Source organism: Fukomys damarensis, unplaced genomic scaffold, assembly GCF_012274545.1.
Source record: "Fukomys damarensis isolate Sample0158 unplaced genomic scaffold, DMR_v1.0_HiC HiC_scaffold_18, whole genome shotgun sequence".
Lineage (NCBI taxonomy): Eukaryota > Metazoa > Chordata > Mammalia > Rodentia > Bathyergidae > Fukomys > Fukomys damarensis.
The window spans coordinates 54269310-54283191 of NW_022900930.1; the positions used below are offsets into that span (position 1 = coordinate 54269310).

The 13882-nt window shown below is 51.8% G+C and overlaps 1 protein-coding gene across 7 annotated transcripts in view; it reads right to left on the reverse strand.

The window, feature by feature from the left end:
- Nucleotides 1-13882, reverse strand: part of Dlgap2 (DLG associated protein 2) — a 437601-nt gene that overhangs the window by 224990 nt on the left and 198729 nt on the right. For 2 of the 7 annotated variants that reach the window (XM_010620361.2, XM_010620358.2), the window contains exon 2: nt 13358-13487. The exons of the other annotated variants lie outside the window; for them this stretch is intronic. In XM_010620361.2, the coding sequence (XP_010618663.1) occupies nt 13358-13415 (58 nt within the window). In that variant the 5' untranslated portion in view covers nt 13416-13487. The remainder of the gene's footprint in view (nt 1-13357; nt 13488-13882) is intronic. 7 annotated transcript variants of the gene reach the window in all.

The following is a 13882-nucleotide window of genomic DNA, read 5'->3' on the forward strand; positions in this document are numbered from 1 at the left end:
CCCAGGAAAAAAACAAAAAAAAAAAAAAAAAAAAACCGTCTAGGGATGTAGCTCAGTGTATAGGCCCTGAGTTCAACTTACAATACAGAAGACAAATATACAAAAATACCAGCCCTGCAGTCAAACTTCTGGGTCCAGAGCCAGAGGCACAATTAGGCATCACTTTCCAGCTCTGGCAGGGTCCCCTGGGAAACAGGTGTGGCCTCCTCTGTAAGATGCAAGGGCAAACCTGGCCCAGCTCCAGGACCAGGAGACCCCACACCCACAGCTAGGGGCTAAGAGGCCGGGGTGTTTTCTGACAGGCACAGGGAGAACAGGGGCGCTGGGCTGGCTGGCTGCCTCCTTTTCGACTCCTTTACACTTCCTGTTGCATGTACTATTGGCATGCTCCCTCATCCAAGCGACCACCTCATAGACACTGCCGTCTGTGGTGACGGAATTGGGGTCTGACGATGAGGAGGATGCAGGTGCTGTGGCTGGGGTCATGGTGGGTGGCGGGCACATTCCCACATAGGTGCGCACCCAGAAGGGGTATCCTCCAGTGCTACCAAACCCAGAGGGGCATGCGTCCTGCAGACATCCCTCATGGCCGATGCCCAGGACTGCCCAGCAAGGGCAGCACAGGATCTTTAAGATTCTGCTTTGCTACTAAATGGAGGTGGCCCTAGGACCCAAATCCACTGGGCCACAGGGACACACAGAGGAGCCTGAGGTCTGAGATCTGAGGCTCTGGGTAAGATGAGGGGACTGGAGACTCCAAGGGGAGTTTCACAGCATGCGTGAGCACATGTGCATGTGTGTAACATGCACGGCTGCATAATCTACACACGTGCGCACAATGCAGTATGTGCACTTGCAGAAGAAGCAGAGATAACATAAACAGCACATGGACACCACACGCAGCCTGGATGGAGTGAGCTGTCATGGTGAGGCCGGATCCTCCGGGCTCCTGCTCGCAGGCCAGGCCTGTCCTAACGGCGGCTGCCCACGAGGAAGCTGTCTGGAGAATAGCGTCCCTGCCCACGCATTCTTGACTTTGGAACCGCCCTATGGACAGATCCACTCAATTCCACAGCCTGTGGTGCCCTGTGTTCAGGTCCCTGTGCGCCTGCTCCGGTGGCTGCACCACGGCCTTCAGGACATTTGTGCTCTGGATGAGCCTGCTGACTCCAGCTCCGGCCCCTCACCCCGAACTCCAGGGCCTTCACTGGGAGACCCAGCCATGCAAAAACGGTCCTCCATCTCAAACATGGTGTGGCTGATGAGCTGTCACTGTCCACACTACTGTCGCCAGGGACGTCTTTGTCTTGGCCATTAGCCCTCACAGCGCTGGGCTCACTGCAGCCTCAGTGCTGGTTGCTGCCTCTCTCCTTTCTGCTGACTGCTGAATTCCACACAGGAGGGAGGTGTGGAGTGTCTCTCTCTGTCTGACATTGCCTGGCAGGAACCTGTCCAGTTCATCCACGCTGTCACAGATGTCAGATCCCCTCTCTAAAGCAAAGAATAGGACTCTGCTATGAAGCAGACTGCATAGTCCTTGTATACAAATCCCCTCAGATTCCAGTCTCATTGCCTATGTAGGGGACTCACTGACCTCTTCACCCACAGCAGGTCTGGCATCATCTGCCTCCCTGTGTTCTGGAGCCCAGACAACCAGAGGTGACACCACAGGATGGCCTGGACAAGTCCCCATGGTGTCAGGAGCCATGGACATGAGCCTGCTGGATGGAGCTTCTGCGTCTTAGCCAACTGTGGGTCCCTGTGGCCCAATGCAGGACTCTTGGTGGAGTTCCCGAGTAGCATCACGGGGACAAAGAGCACACAGGCCATCTGACATTCCAGGACTGTGACAGGTATGACCTGAGGTCCTACTGTGTGCCAGGGGCAGCAATAGAAGCTACTGGAGATGAAATATAGGCAAATAAGACAGTTCCCACTGGGGATGAGGGGTGCTTTTTACAGCAGGCTCAGAGCCTGCTGGGGGTGTGGCCTGGAGGAGGCAGCCATCGAGATGGAGAGGGGTCCCTGGGGGGAAGGCAGAGGGTCCACCCTCAGCCTTTGTCACTGCCCACAGCTCCCTCCTGCCCCCAAGGGGAAGGCCGACGCTTTCGGTACCCGTGCATGAACTCTGTGGGTCTGGGTCATGTAGGAATAGTCCACACTGCTGGAAACGCTCAGAGGGGGAAGGGGTGGCAGTGACTCAGAGGGTGAGTGCTGCCATCTATATTTGGAGCTGTATTTTTAACCTGTTGGAGTGACAAGTTAGCGGTTTCTGAGACAGTCACATCCTGCGGGTGAGGCGGGCACACACAGGGCGTCTCTACCACGTGTAACGGGGGCTGCATCTCCAGATGCCGGCATCTCAAGCGTTGCACTGACGATTAAGCCCAACTGTTTGCGTTGTTGGGAAGCAGCGTGCACTTGATTCCCTGGAGACATGCATTGTGAGTCACCATTCCCACCAGGAGCTCTCCGAAACTTCTGGAGGAAAAACACCGCAGCATCCGTCCGCAGCACTGTTATTACACTGGGAGCCTATTTTTACATCACAAGCAGCACAGAGGAGCTATTCTGGTAGCACAGGGTCGGCTCCGGAGTTGGAACAGCAGCCACTCAGGATGTGCCCTGCATACCGACGACAGGACCTGGAGCCTTAGGCTAGTCCTGGGGCCGCATCTGAGGGTCCAGGAACCTGAGGCAGGTGTGGGCAGGAGTGATATCATGGCTTCCCATCTGGCCCTTGCTCTCTCCTGGGACACTGGGGGCCGAGCAGAGGGGAGGCGGAGGAGAGGCGGCTGCAGCACCCAACAGAATCGACCCTCCAGGGACTGGTGCAGGTGAAGGCGCCAACACTTCTTGGACCTCATGAGCTGCTTGCTGTGGATCAGAAAACCCTGCGACCCATGACCAAACTCCATGGAGGAGCTGGAGCAGCTGTCCCAACGTCCATGTATGGTGAGGTGTGCCAGTGCCCTGCGTGGCAGGCGTCCTGTGGCACCAGAGTGGCTCTGGGCACCCCCGATCATGGAAGTATAAAGAGCAACTGGGTTCCCCAGTCCGCTCTACCCTGGTTTGCCATGTAGACTGCAGAACCTCAGCTACCTTGAGCAGAAGGAAATGTGGAGCAGCTGCCTTCCCATGCACTGAGGTTCTGCTCATTGGGCGATGCCAGTGTCACGTGGCCCTGCCTGGCCTCTCTCCAAGATGTCCCCGTGCAACCTCAGGGCAGCAGTCCAACATGACCACTTCCTGACCCAGGCCATGCTCAGTGCACCGCAGCAGCAAGGTCTGCCTGGGAGACACACGTCCTTGCACTGCACTGGTCCTGGGAAAGCTGCTCTCCACAGGGCTCTACACCTTTGTACAGTCCCAGCTTACACTGAAGAAGAACCTCATGAAGAACAGAGAACAAACTTCCCATCCACTCTCTCGCCCTAACTCACATTTTCCACCAATCTTGCCCACCCTCCTGCAGCCACTTGCCTTCCACCATACTTCACATATGTAATCGGCCACTGATACTTCCCACCTCGAGGTGTGAGGTGCGAGACAGACACCGGGTCAGACACAGAGCCCTGAGCCAGCCGGGGATGACACAGGACTGAAACAAAGCTCCCAGGGGAAACTGCACACACTGCACCACCTGGGTCTGAGACGCCACAGAACGTTCTTCCCAACCACAAGGGAACCCGCAGACACCTCTCTATCTGCCAAACGTCATCCTCCACACAGACAGGGGTGATTAAAAGTAGTGCTTAAAGTTACGGTAAACATTATTACAGTAAAGGACACATTGCCTAACCCTAGCCCCTACTTCACACGCACTTAACCCACTGTCCTTGTTACTTTCCCAGTAGCTGAGGCCTTTAGTGCACTGTCCTGCTGCCTCAATGTCTTCAATGGATTCAAACCATTTCCCTCTCACAGTCATACTGACTTTGGGGAAGAACCGGGAGTCATCTGTGCCAGGCCTAGCGAACCCGGTGGATGAGGAACGGTGTCCACCTTTCCAGTTGGACGGCACTGGCAGTGGCATTCCCTGGATCTGTGCTCACACCTCATAGACACGAAAGTGTCTGCAGCGCTCAGAGCGCCTGGGGTAACACAGCTCCTCATGTCACACATGGTGGCACACGCGCTGAACCGCACCCCGATCACGCAGACAGGAGAGCCATTTAGGGGGACATCCCCACTGTGCCCCTCACAAGACGCATCGAGGAACAAACTCATCCTTGCCGTCCCTCACGGTCAGCCTGGACTCCACCTGTTGACGCACCCCTGAAACGCCAACATCACCTGTTGGCTACGTGCAGGAGCAGGAGACAGGGCTAGAGTCTGCAGGAGGAGTCCATGCCATTTTGGGGGAGGAACACTGAGCTGTCTGTGTCCCACGTGGTAGCCCTGCCTCCTGCCACCGTCCTCAGCACCGCCCCCAGCCCCTCCCACCCTGCAGAGCTGGGGTCTTTGGGTTCATAGCTGTGTATTTACACATCCACCGTGGCCTCGGGCCAATTTTACACTCATTTCCCTAAAGACCACAACAGGCAGTGTGAGAGTCGAGCCTGGCTCCTGTGCGTGACGCACATGGGCTCTAATGTTAAATCTCGGCTGGTAGAATTGGAAGACTTCCTGGCAGCCGATGGGGACGTCCATGGCACCCCGGCTGGAGTGGGGTCACAGGCACCTACGCTGTGCAGCTGATGTCTCACTGCATTTAGATTCCCATTTGGCTCAAACTCCGTGAGGAACTCGTCACCGAGGTCACCATTATTCGGAGAGAAGGAAGAAGCTCCTATCGCGGCAAAGGCGTTGTCTGTTTTGATTGATTCAACTTCATGGAACTGAGAGGAATATGTGACACTCTGTAACCCCTGGGGAGTGTTTCTCTGTCCCAATAAAAACAAATTAGACGATGTTCACACTTTAATGGGCTGGTGTAAATCATCAAATATTTAATTGCATCTATTCAAACAAGAACACATTTTACATGTAGGGTAATGCTTTATTCCCATCTACCGGTCATTTTGCTTTCGTCATTATTTCTGTGCCACAGCTTCCTTCCATGCACACCGAGGATGCTTCAGTGTGTTCTTGGAGGCCGTTGGCTACAGGTTTCAGGGATGCTATGAGCTCATAAATGTTTTTGCTGTTTAGTTTTTAAAAATTCTATTCTCACATGTAACTGTGGGTGTATTAGTTTAGTGCCTGGCATTCCAGTATTAACATGTTTTAGTAAATGCAAAATTTCATTTTACTTAAATACAATGTGGCAGTTTCTGCTGGGAAAATATTCTAAGTTGAACTTCCTAACAGTCATAGAAATTGTTCCGATGCCTTGCTTGTTTGATCATGTCTGCTTCGGTATATAACTTCTATGTGTTCATTTTACTTTACAAAAGAAAACTATGCAGAGTGAACATAAGTTTTGAGTTACAAGTTAGAGGTGACCACATGCATATTTTGGAAGATCACTCTTTCATACACTGTATGTTTTCTTAAAGTTGAAAATGTTATGACTTTATTGGCAGTGAATGTGAAAAAAACAAATCATTACTTGGACTTAAATTTGACTTCAATCATTAACTTGATTTTTCTTTCTGATCTAGGACTTCAAAGATGACACCTCTTCGATGTGTGAATCTTTTCTGTTCTTTCTCGGTAGCTCGCACGTCACAGCATGAGTGTCCCTCGTCTCTGCAGCCCTGCTCCTCGCCGGCACAGCATTTCCCATTCGGGGACTCCACAGACACACACAGCCATGAACCGTTCCTCCTGAGGTTGCATTAGCCGCACCACAAACTCACACACATCGCAGGGTGGGTGCGCTTGTTTCACTAGGATCAGCTGATGGAAAGCTGGCTCATTACTATGGTGTTTTCCAGTTGAGACGTTGCTGACAACAAATCGAATAGTTCTGTCTTGCTGATTTGACTTTGCCTGTTCTTTACTTTTTTAAACAATGATTGTATTAGCACATGTTTTTAGTGCATGATGTTCGCCCTCATCTTAGGATGTAGGTACATGTACTAAACATATTTTGATTCTTTTTATTTCCCTTCCCCTTCTCCCCATCCCCCTTCTCTCTAGATCCCCTTCCCCCATTTTCACAATCATTATTAAATATTTAGTTCATGTTTGCAACATATAATGGTTCAGCTCATTGTGAATAGCTGGTACATGTACATAATGCATCCCTTCACCCTAGGTTATAATAGCTAAACCTTACAAGCAGCCTCTATGTCCACCAACAGGCTAATGGGTAAGAAAATGCAGTATCTATCCATAAGGGACTGCTACTAGGCTATAAAGAAGGATAAATGAATCATTTGTAGGAAAATGGATGCATCTTGAAAAATGTAATGCCAAGTGAAATAAGTAGGACACAAGCTTAAATACTGCATAGTTTCTCTCATATGAGAAATCCAAAGTACAAATAAAGGGTAAAAATAAAAGAATTGTAAGAGGAAGCAGATCTATTTAACATATGGTATTTTCAAAGGCAATTTAAGTTTGCAGCACACACAGATAAATGATTATTTGCAGTGATGCCATGTAGGTCTCCTGGGGAGTCAGCTGCTTGGAGTGTGGCTTCCTCATGGCCCACCAGGCTCTGAAAGACAGCCTGAGGTCAGTGTCCACTGGGTGGCTGACCATCATGGATCCTTGTATTGTGGGGGCAGCCACTGCAGAGAGCGTGGAGGAAACAGGGTCAGAAGCTGAGTCTGCTCCTGCACTCTCTGCTGCGCCTCGAAGCCAGGTGCCTACGAAGTTTTGCCGTCCTGGCCAAGCAGGGAGCAGACGAGGGGATCCAGCTCCTCGCCATCAGTGGGTAAGAGCTGAGTGCTCAAAAGTGCTCTGACTGCACCCATGGTCACTTTCTTCACGCGGATACCCTGAGCTTGCTCCAAGCCAGCGCGGGAAAGTATCCTATCGGTGAGCAGTATTTCAACTCACAAACACAGCTTTTCCATGATCATTATGGCTGGTGGTGCTCACTGGGAGTCTCTGGGGGCCCCATGGAGACACTGGACCACTGGGACTGGTGTGTGTGACTGTTCCTGGGGGGCTCCATAAGGCCACATGTCACCATACACTCAGAGGCAGAATCATCCTGGAATGCAGGCAGGGACCTGGCAGTGCCTCATGGGTGGCCTCGTGCCCTGGTACCTCCACAGCAGATGTCCCTGCCTGCCATTACATATATTTATTGTATATGGGGACGTCACTTCCACGCAGCAGTCGGCACCTCCTGTTCCCTTTCCCATGGTAACGGTGCCACACCATCTTGCCCTGAGGAGCTCGCTGTCACAATTGCACTGGTTAAGGAAAGGACATACGGGCCCCAAGATTTTAGTGGCCACTTCCAAAGGTCTGATCCCTGGGAAGCTGAGTTGTTGCTCATGGTGAGGACCCAGGGCTGTGGCTTGTGTAATTCTGCTCACTTGAGCGGGCACACTTGGGCTTGACCCTCACAACCAACTTCCCGCAGCTGGCCAGCATGCCTCCCCTCTCCCTCTCTATGCCGCTGAACTGCTAGCCCAGCAGTTGTGACGTCTCTGGAGCCAAAGCCTCTGAGTGGCTTATCCTCGCAAGTCTGTAGGAACTGCTTCTTTCTTTTTACTGGGGGGTGGGGGAGTGGGTCAGGAGACTCCTGTAAATGTTTATTTCTTTTACCTCTCAAGGCTCACAAGCTACTTAAATACCATTATCAGGATTTACTCATGGAAAATTACGGAACGAACTTATCTTCACTGATAATTATTTTTACTGTATGTGAATTTTATTTATATTTTTTGATTGACAAGTAACCACAAGTATTAAGAGGCCTAGTTGAATGCTCTGATAAATATACTTAATGTGGAATGACCAAATCTGGCAGTTTTAACATCAGGGACTAAAGGGCTATGTGATGATGGGGGACTCGGAGTTTTCAGAAAGGGTGGATAATCTAGGAAATAAAAGCTGCCAGTCACAGAGATACGGCTCACCAACATCTACCCTTCCTCTGGAGGGCAGCAAGTAGGGATGGAGGAGTGAGGTCACACCCCCACCCCAGCACCAGCTGTCACCGGCCCCACACTGACAGGGTAGGACCCCGAGCACAGATGGGCTGCACTCTCAGGCCACCTGCCTCCATTCAGGTCAGGCGTCCCAACGGCCTCATCCTGGTGACTGCACCCACAGGGACAGAGGGCAAGGTGTCCCCACTGTAGCCCAATGCGCAGTTCTGGCTGAGCACCACTCAAAGGGGAGAGAAGAAAGACCAAGATAAAGACACCAGAGAGGCCAGGGAAGGGTAGGTCCTGCTTGGCATGGTGGCAATCAGGCCCTTCTCCCAGTGCCCCCAGGCCACAGAAGACCTGCGATGACCCAACACTTTCTTGTGGATGAGCCGGTTTTCTCCTACAGATTACTAGAAGAAAACCAACTCACAACAACTTCGTCGTAATTAAAACTTCACCTGCTAAGGTGCTATTACTTTCAAAGTGTTGGAAATTTTAAACTGTCCTGAAAGAAAAAATGTTTTTCTAAAATTTATGTGGGAAAAGCAGGGTTTGGAGAAATGATGGTCACAAAAGAAAACCCAAGTACTGGCAGCTACAGTCATTAAATTTTAGTTCTTAAACAATTCTGAAGAACATTTATAATAACACTTATAAAATTTGCAAAGGAAATCACTGATCCAGTATCCATTTTGACCAGTAAAACGCAGAAGAGGAGACAAACACTTGCCAGCCACGCCCAGCCCCTGATCTGCCCCAGCCTGGCTTTGTTCTTGGATGGATTCTAACATTAAAGACACCGGACAGGAGGCGTTTAACTGCCTGGTAGGGTGGTGGTGGTGGAGGAATGGGCAGGCTAGGTCTGTTTTCACCACACAGGTGACACTAGGTGGACACAACACTAACCCGGCCTGTTCCCCAGAGCCCGAGACGCCAAGCCTTGGGCACCTGGGCTGCAATGCCCCACGTCGCCAGGTGGGACACTTTCTCACCTCAAGAGGGGACACTGCAGGGATCCTGAGAGGGAGGAGGTGTTGGGGAGGAAGACAGTGTCCTCCCTGCTCCCTAGCTGTGCCCTCCTGCCGAGAGTCCCCACTGAGCAGCCCAGTCTCCAACCTAAGGAGCTGTCTCTTTCCCTGTCCACATCCACAGATCGCTGTATTTTCTGGGGTTATGGCTGAGACTGAGCAAAGAGCTGCACCCTGCCATTTCCTGAATCAGGTCACAGATCATAGTCCTACCACCCACCACGGCTGAAGAGCGGGTGAACCTGCATTGTGAAGTGCATGCGAAGACCCCCAGGCCCCAGGGTGCATGGCCAGACTCAAGCTGGGTCTCCATGGTGTGTGGGTGGCGGGAGGAAGGCTCACTTGTCCCCACTGTCAGCTCCACCTGGCAGGACATGGACTCTGGGCTCGGGGTAACAATGGCCCACAGCATCTGACACATACTGCCCCACACCCACACCTCGCCAGTCCCTGGTGTCTCAGGGACAGCGGCCCTGGGTAATCACAGCGTGTGCTTGGCAGGCCCCACATAACACTCACCTGCCCGACATCCACAGCGGTCCCACCTGCAATGCCAACCCGGCTCTGCACAGCGAGGACAGGGTGGTGGCACTCGACATCACCAGGCACTGCTGGGAAGTGGCTGTCCGCACCTGAACCCTGGCAGCACAGCAGGCGACACCAGGGCATTTGTGGGCAGCCACCGTTCATCTGCAGGCAGGACCCCTGCACCTCTGCCTCCTGCACACCGCGACCCCACACAGCAGCCAACTGCCCAGCTGCACCAGGAAACTAACACATACAAACCGAAACATCACAACTACTCTACACCCAACACAGAATTAAAGTGCACGCACAGTCCTCAGAGTGTTTACAGGAAACATGTGTGTGGTGGGCTGACTGATGGTCAACTTATAATGCTCAGCTGAACTGAATCGGCGGGGTTGGGCATGGAGGACCCACCTGAGGAGTGTTGCCAATAGCCGTAAAGAGAACTGGAAGGGAAGATCGTGGCTTGCTGATTTTCTAAAGCTGGCTGTGGCTGGTTTTCTTGGTACAAACTTGGCTGTTCTTATTGGAGGAGGAGCTCGGGGCCTCACTGTCTCTGGGAGTGGCTGCTGTTCTCCTTAGGGGAGCCTTGATCTTCACCATGAGCATCACTTCCTAGCTGCAGTGCAGATCCCTCAGCCTGATGACAGACCCTTCACCCCACCAGCACAGGTTTTCTGGCTTCCACCACTGGCCTTTGGATCTTGCAGGTGCAGATCCTCGATACAGACAAGCATGAGACATTGCCGTGGGCAATGGAGGACACTGCCTTGGGCTCTAGGCCTGTAGCTGGACTTGTGTAGGACACTGCTACGGGATCCAGCCCTTGGCTGGATTCTCTGAGCCTCTAGTGTACAGTTCATCTCTTGCACTCCTCCGTATTTGATTTTTGGGTAAATATCATAATCCTATAAACGGTGTCCTGTATTAAACGTATTCCCTTGCCAAAACTTTGGCTACAACATTATGTTACTAGCTTATTACGTCACTGGTGTTCCGATAATCCTGAAGCCCACTTTGTGGTCCACATCACAGCCTCTGTTCCTGAGGATATAAGGAGTAAATTCTGTATTTCCTCCAGGAAGTGGAAGCAGACTCCATAACCAACCTGCATTCCTGTACTGCCAACAGCCCCTGCCGTGTCTCCGCCGTCCCCATCAGCAGTGTGCACTGTATTTCATCCACCGCTCTGTTCACATCTGCTGGCGGGGGTCTGGGCTCAGCCTCCCTACACAGGTGCTGGAACAGCAAACTGCACCACGTTTGCTAAGCGAGCAGTACGAATCCAGGTGCCCGGCTCTGCACATGAAGTTGCCAGCCCTGCAGGAGGACCCAGGCCTGGGTGCCTGTCTCTGATCCACACTGTACCTGCCCAGACGGGACTCACAAACCATGGAGGCTCCCTCCACGGGGCCTGGTAAGCTGGCTGTGAGGCTTCCTGTGTAGCCTGGCCCCCCCGGGTGGCCTTGAAGGGCCTAGAACCCACTCTGCTTGCCACACAGGACACAGCACAACACATGTTCCGGGGCAGCAGAGACACCGGCATGGGACACCAGGGTCTCTATGTGGCACCGGTGAGAAGGCTGCTCTCACACATCCCTCACACAACCACTCACAGATCACCGTGGCCTGTGGCCTCCAACCTTCCAGTCCTGCTGCTGACAGAATCTTCCATGAGCAAACCAAGAGCAAAGGATAGGCTGGGTCTTCCTGAGTGCACTCACACCCACCCTTCCAGCTTGACCTCCTACCACACCAAGCCAAGGTGCCAGGGCCCAGCCCTGGGAGATGGTCAGTTTAGGTCCTTACAAATCAAGGCAGGGTTCTGTCCACTAGAGCTCTGCATGGCGGGAGATACGGAGGTGTTCACAAATTGCTGTGATATACACTGTCCACAAAGTATGACCTTTTTCATTCATTACTACTGATAATTTAGCAACAATGCCACAAAGCTGAACCCACTATAGCAGACCAAGAATAACATCCTATCCCTTCTTTAAATACTCCAGGGACAAAACTGCATATAAATAAATGCATTAAAATTCTACACAATTACAGAATACGTTCACCAAGGGGCTTGGCCGGCTATTTTTACTGTGGCTCTGGGAAAAAATATAATTCCTCAAGTGAAAAACTAGAGCACTGTGAGTCCTTGCTTGGCAGGTGACAGGGCTGGATTTATGCAATGCACAGGACTTCATGACTCAGGCTGCAGGTTCCCAGCTCTGCGCCCCAATGCCTACACCATGCTGACCTCCCTGCTCTCTGCACTGCATCTGAGTGGGGACAGTGGTGTCACATAGAAGCTGTGTCCATCAGCAGACTGAGCTGTCACACAACAGGACACAGGCAAAATCAGATAATGTCCCAACAAGAATCGCACTCTGCACAGCTAGGAAAAGTCATAGAAGATTTCACTGCTTGAACCTGAGATAGCCACGGCTGCAGAAAATCCCACCAAAGCAGAAAGTCAGATGGCAGAGCCAGCTCCATCCTGTCCCAGCGAAGGAGCAGCAGTCCTGACCGACCCAGAGACTAAGGGACAAGCAGCTTGGCGGGCAGGGCGTGGTGTGTACAGAGGTTGGGCAGGGCTTGGTTGTATAGAGGGCAGACAGGGCATGAGCCGTGTGCAGGAAGCCTCATCAAAGTGTAGACCTGAGCCACCTGCTGCTCAGCCTCAGCCTGGGTATGGTGTCCCAAGCAAGTCACAGACATGGAAACATGGGACTGGCCATATCACTGGCCATGCGACGTAGCTCGGGCCGGCTATCACTGTCCCTGATGAGGGCTGCTACCAGCCAGCTATGGATGATGCACAGCCAGAAGGTGGCAGTGGCAGCAAGGCCCCATGGGGAAGCCATAGCTTGCAGGCAAGGCCTGCACTGCTAGTTGGACCTGGCTCACAACAATCCACCAACAAGTACAGAGCTCATTCTTGCTGCTCTTTGAGGCAAGGAAGCTTCACGAGAATTCTTCATATTGCAATTGAACTCCTGTAAGTACACCACACGGCTGCAAGCCATGGAGGAGGACATGGGTCTGATGTGGTCCGAGTCTCCAGCTCCCAGTCGTGAGGTCTTGTTGATGAAAGTAGGGATTTCTTGGGGCAGGGATTTAGCTCAGTGGTTCTGCCACCTGCCTCGCAAGCAAAAGGTCCCAAGTTTGATCCCCAGTACCAAAAACAAAAAAACAAAACAAAAGTAGGGATATCCTTTCTCTCACACAAACCCAGATATGGAAATTAAGGGCACTACACATATGCGGGCATAGTGGGTATTTGGCTGCTGTGTGTCTCGCTAAAACCCCAGCAACAGAAAGCTGTGTGGTGCATGAGCCCGGTGACATTGGCAGATGGGTCTGCAGTCAGAGACACCCTGGGAGCAGCTGAGCTGTGCTTTGGGTCCCACATACCAGTTCCAAAGCAACAGCTTCCTAGGAGTCCCTCACCATTCCCGACAGCCTCCGCACACTGCTTAATTACACCTGTTTCCTCAAAGGAAAAGGACTGGAGTTGCCTGAGACACATAAAGCACTGAATTGATTCCAACATGGGACAAGAACAAAATAACTGAAATCCTGGAATTTACAATAGTTTCAATGGAACTTAGGGTCCTCAAGTTTCCCACATGTTCTCTGCCAAATGTCTTCTTAGTTATGTGCTTCTTTGCTTCAAGGGAGTCCAGTAGCTGCTCCTCCTTGAGCGGGGGGCAGTTGGCCTTGCCTCTCAAGGATGGCCTCATGGCTCTCAGCTTCTCACAAACACAGACAACGACACGACACTCAGAGAAGGTTCCATACCTTTGAACAGGGTCAGTCCATGCAAGCTCCCTTTGATTTTGGTCAGCTTCAGTTCCATGGGGTTGACCCGACCTCCTTTCTACATATGTCCTTTGGGGAATGGGAAGGAAACTTCCCACTAAAGTGATCCCTAAAGTGATCAACACACAAGAAAATAAATGGTACAGTTGTTGGCTGGACAGTCAGGAGCAGAAGCTCTAAGGGGTTTGAGTGACACTGAGCACAGGTGTCTGTGTGGCATTATGTCCACAGCCCCTGTAGTGATGCAGGAAGAAGAAAGCACAAGGGTCTGTGCTCTAAGCAGCACGCTGCACAGGAGGTGATATGCAGAGCCAGTGTACAACTATCACTGCCCAAGTCACCAGAAGGAGCAATTTCTATTTCAGATGCCACTTGTGCACACCCTGAAACATGCAAGTGTGACTAAACTAACAATCCAAAATTATTGAGGGTGCAGATAATTTTCAAATTACTGAAGGTACTTGCTAATGGTAAGCCAGACACAGACAAAGTCAGCATTCTCGA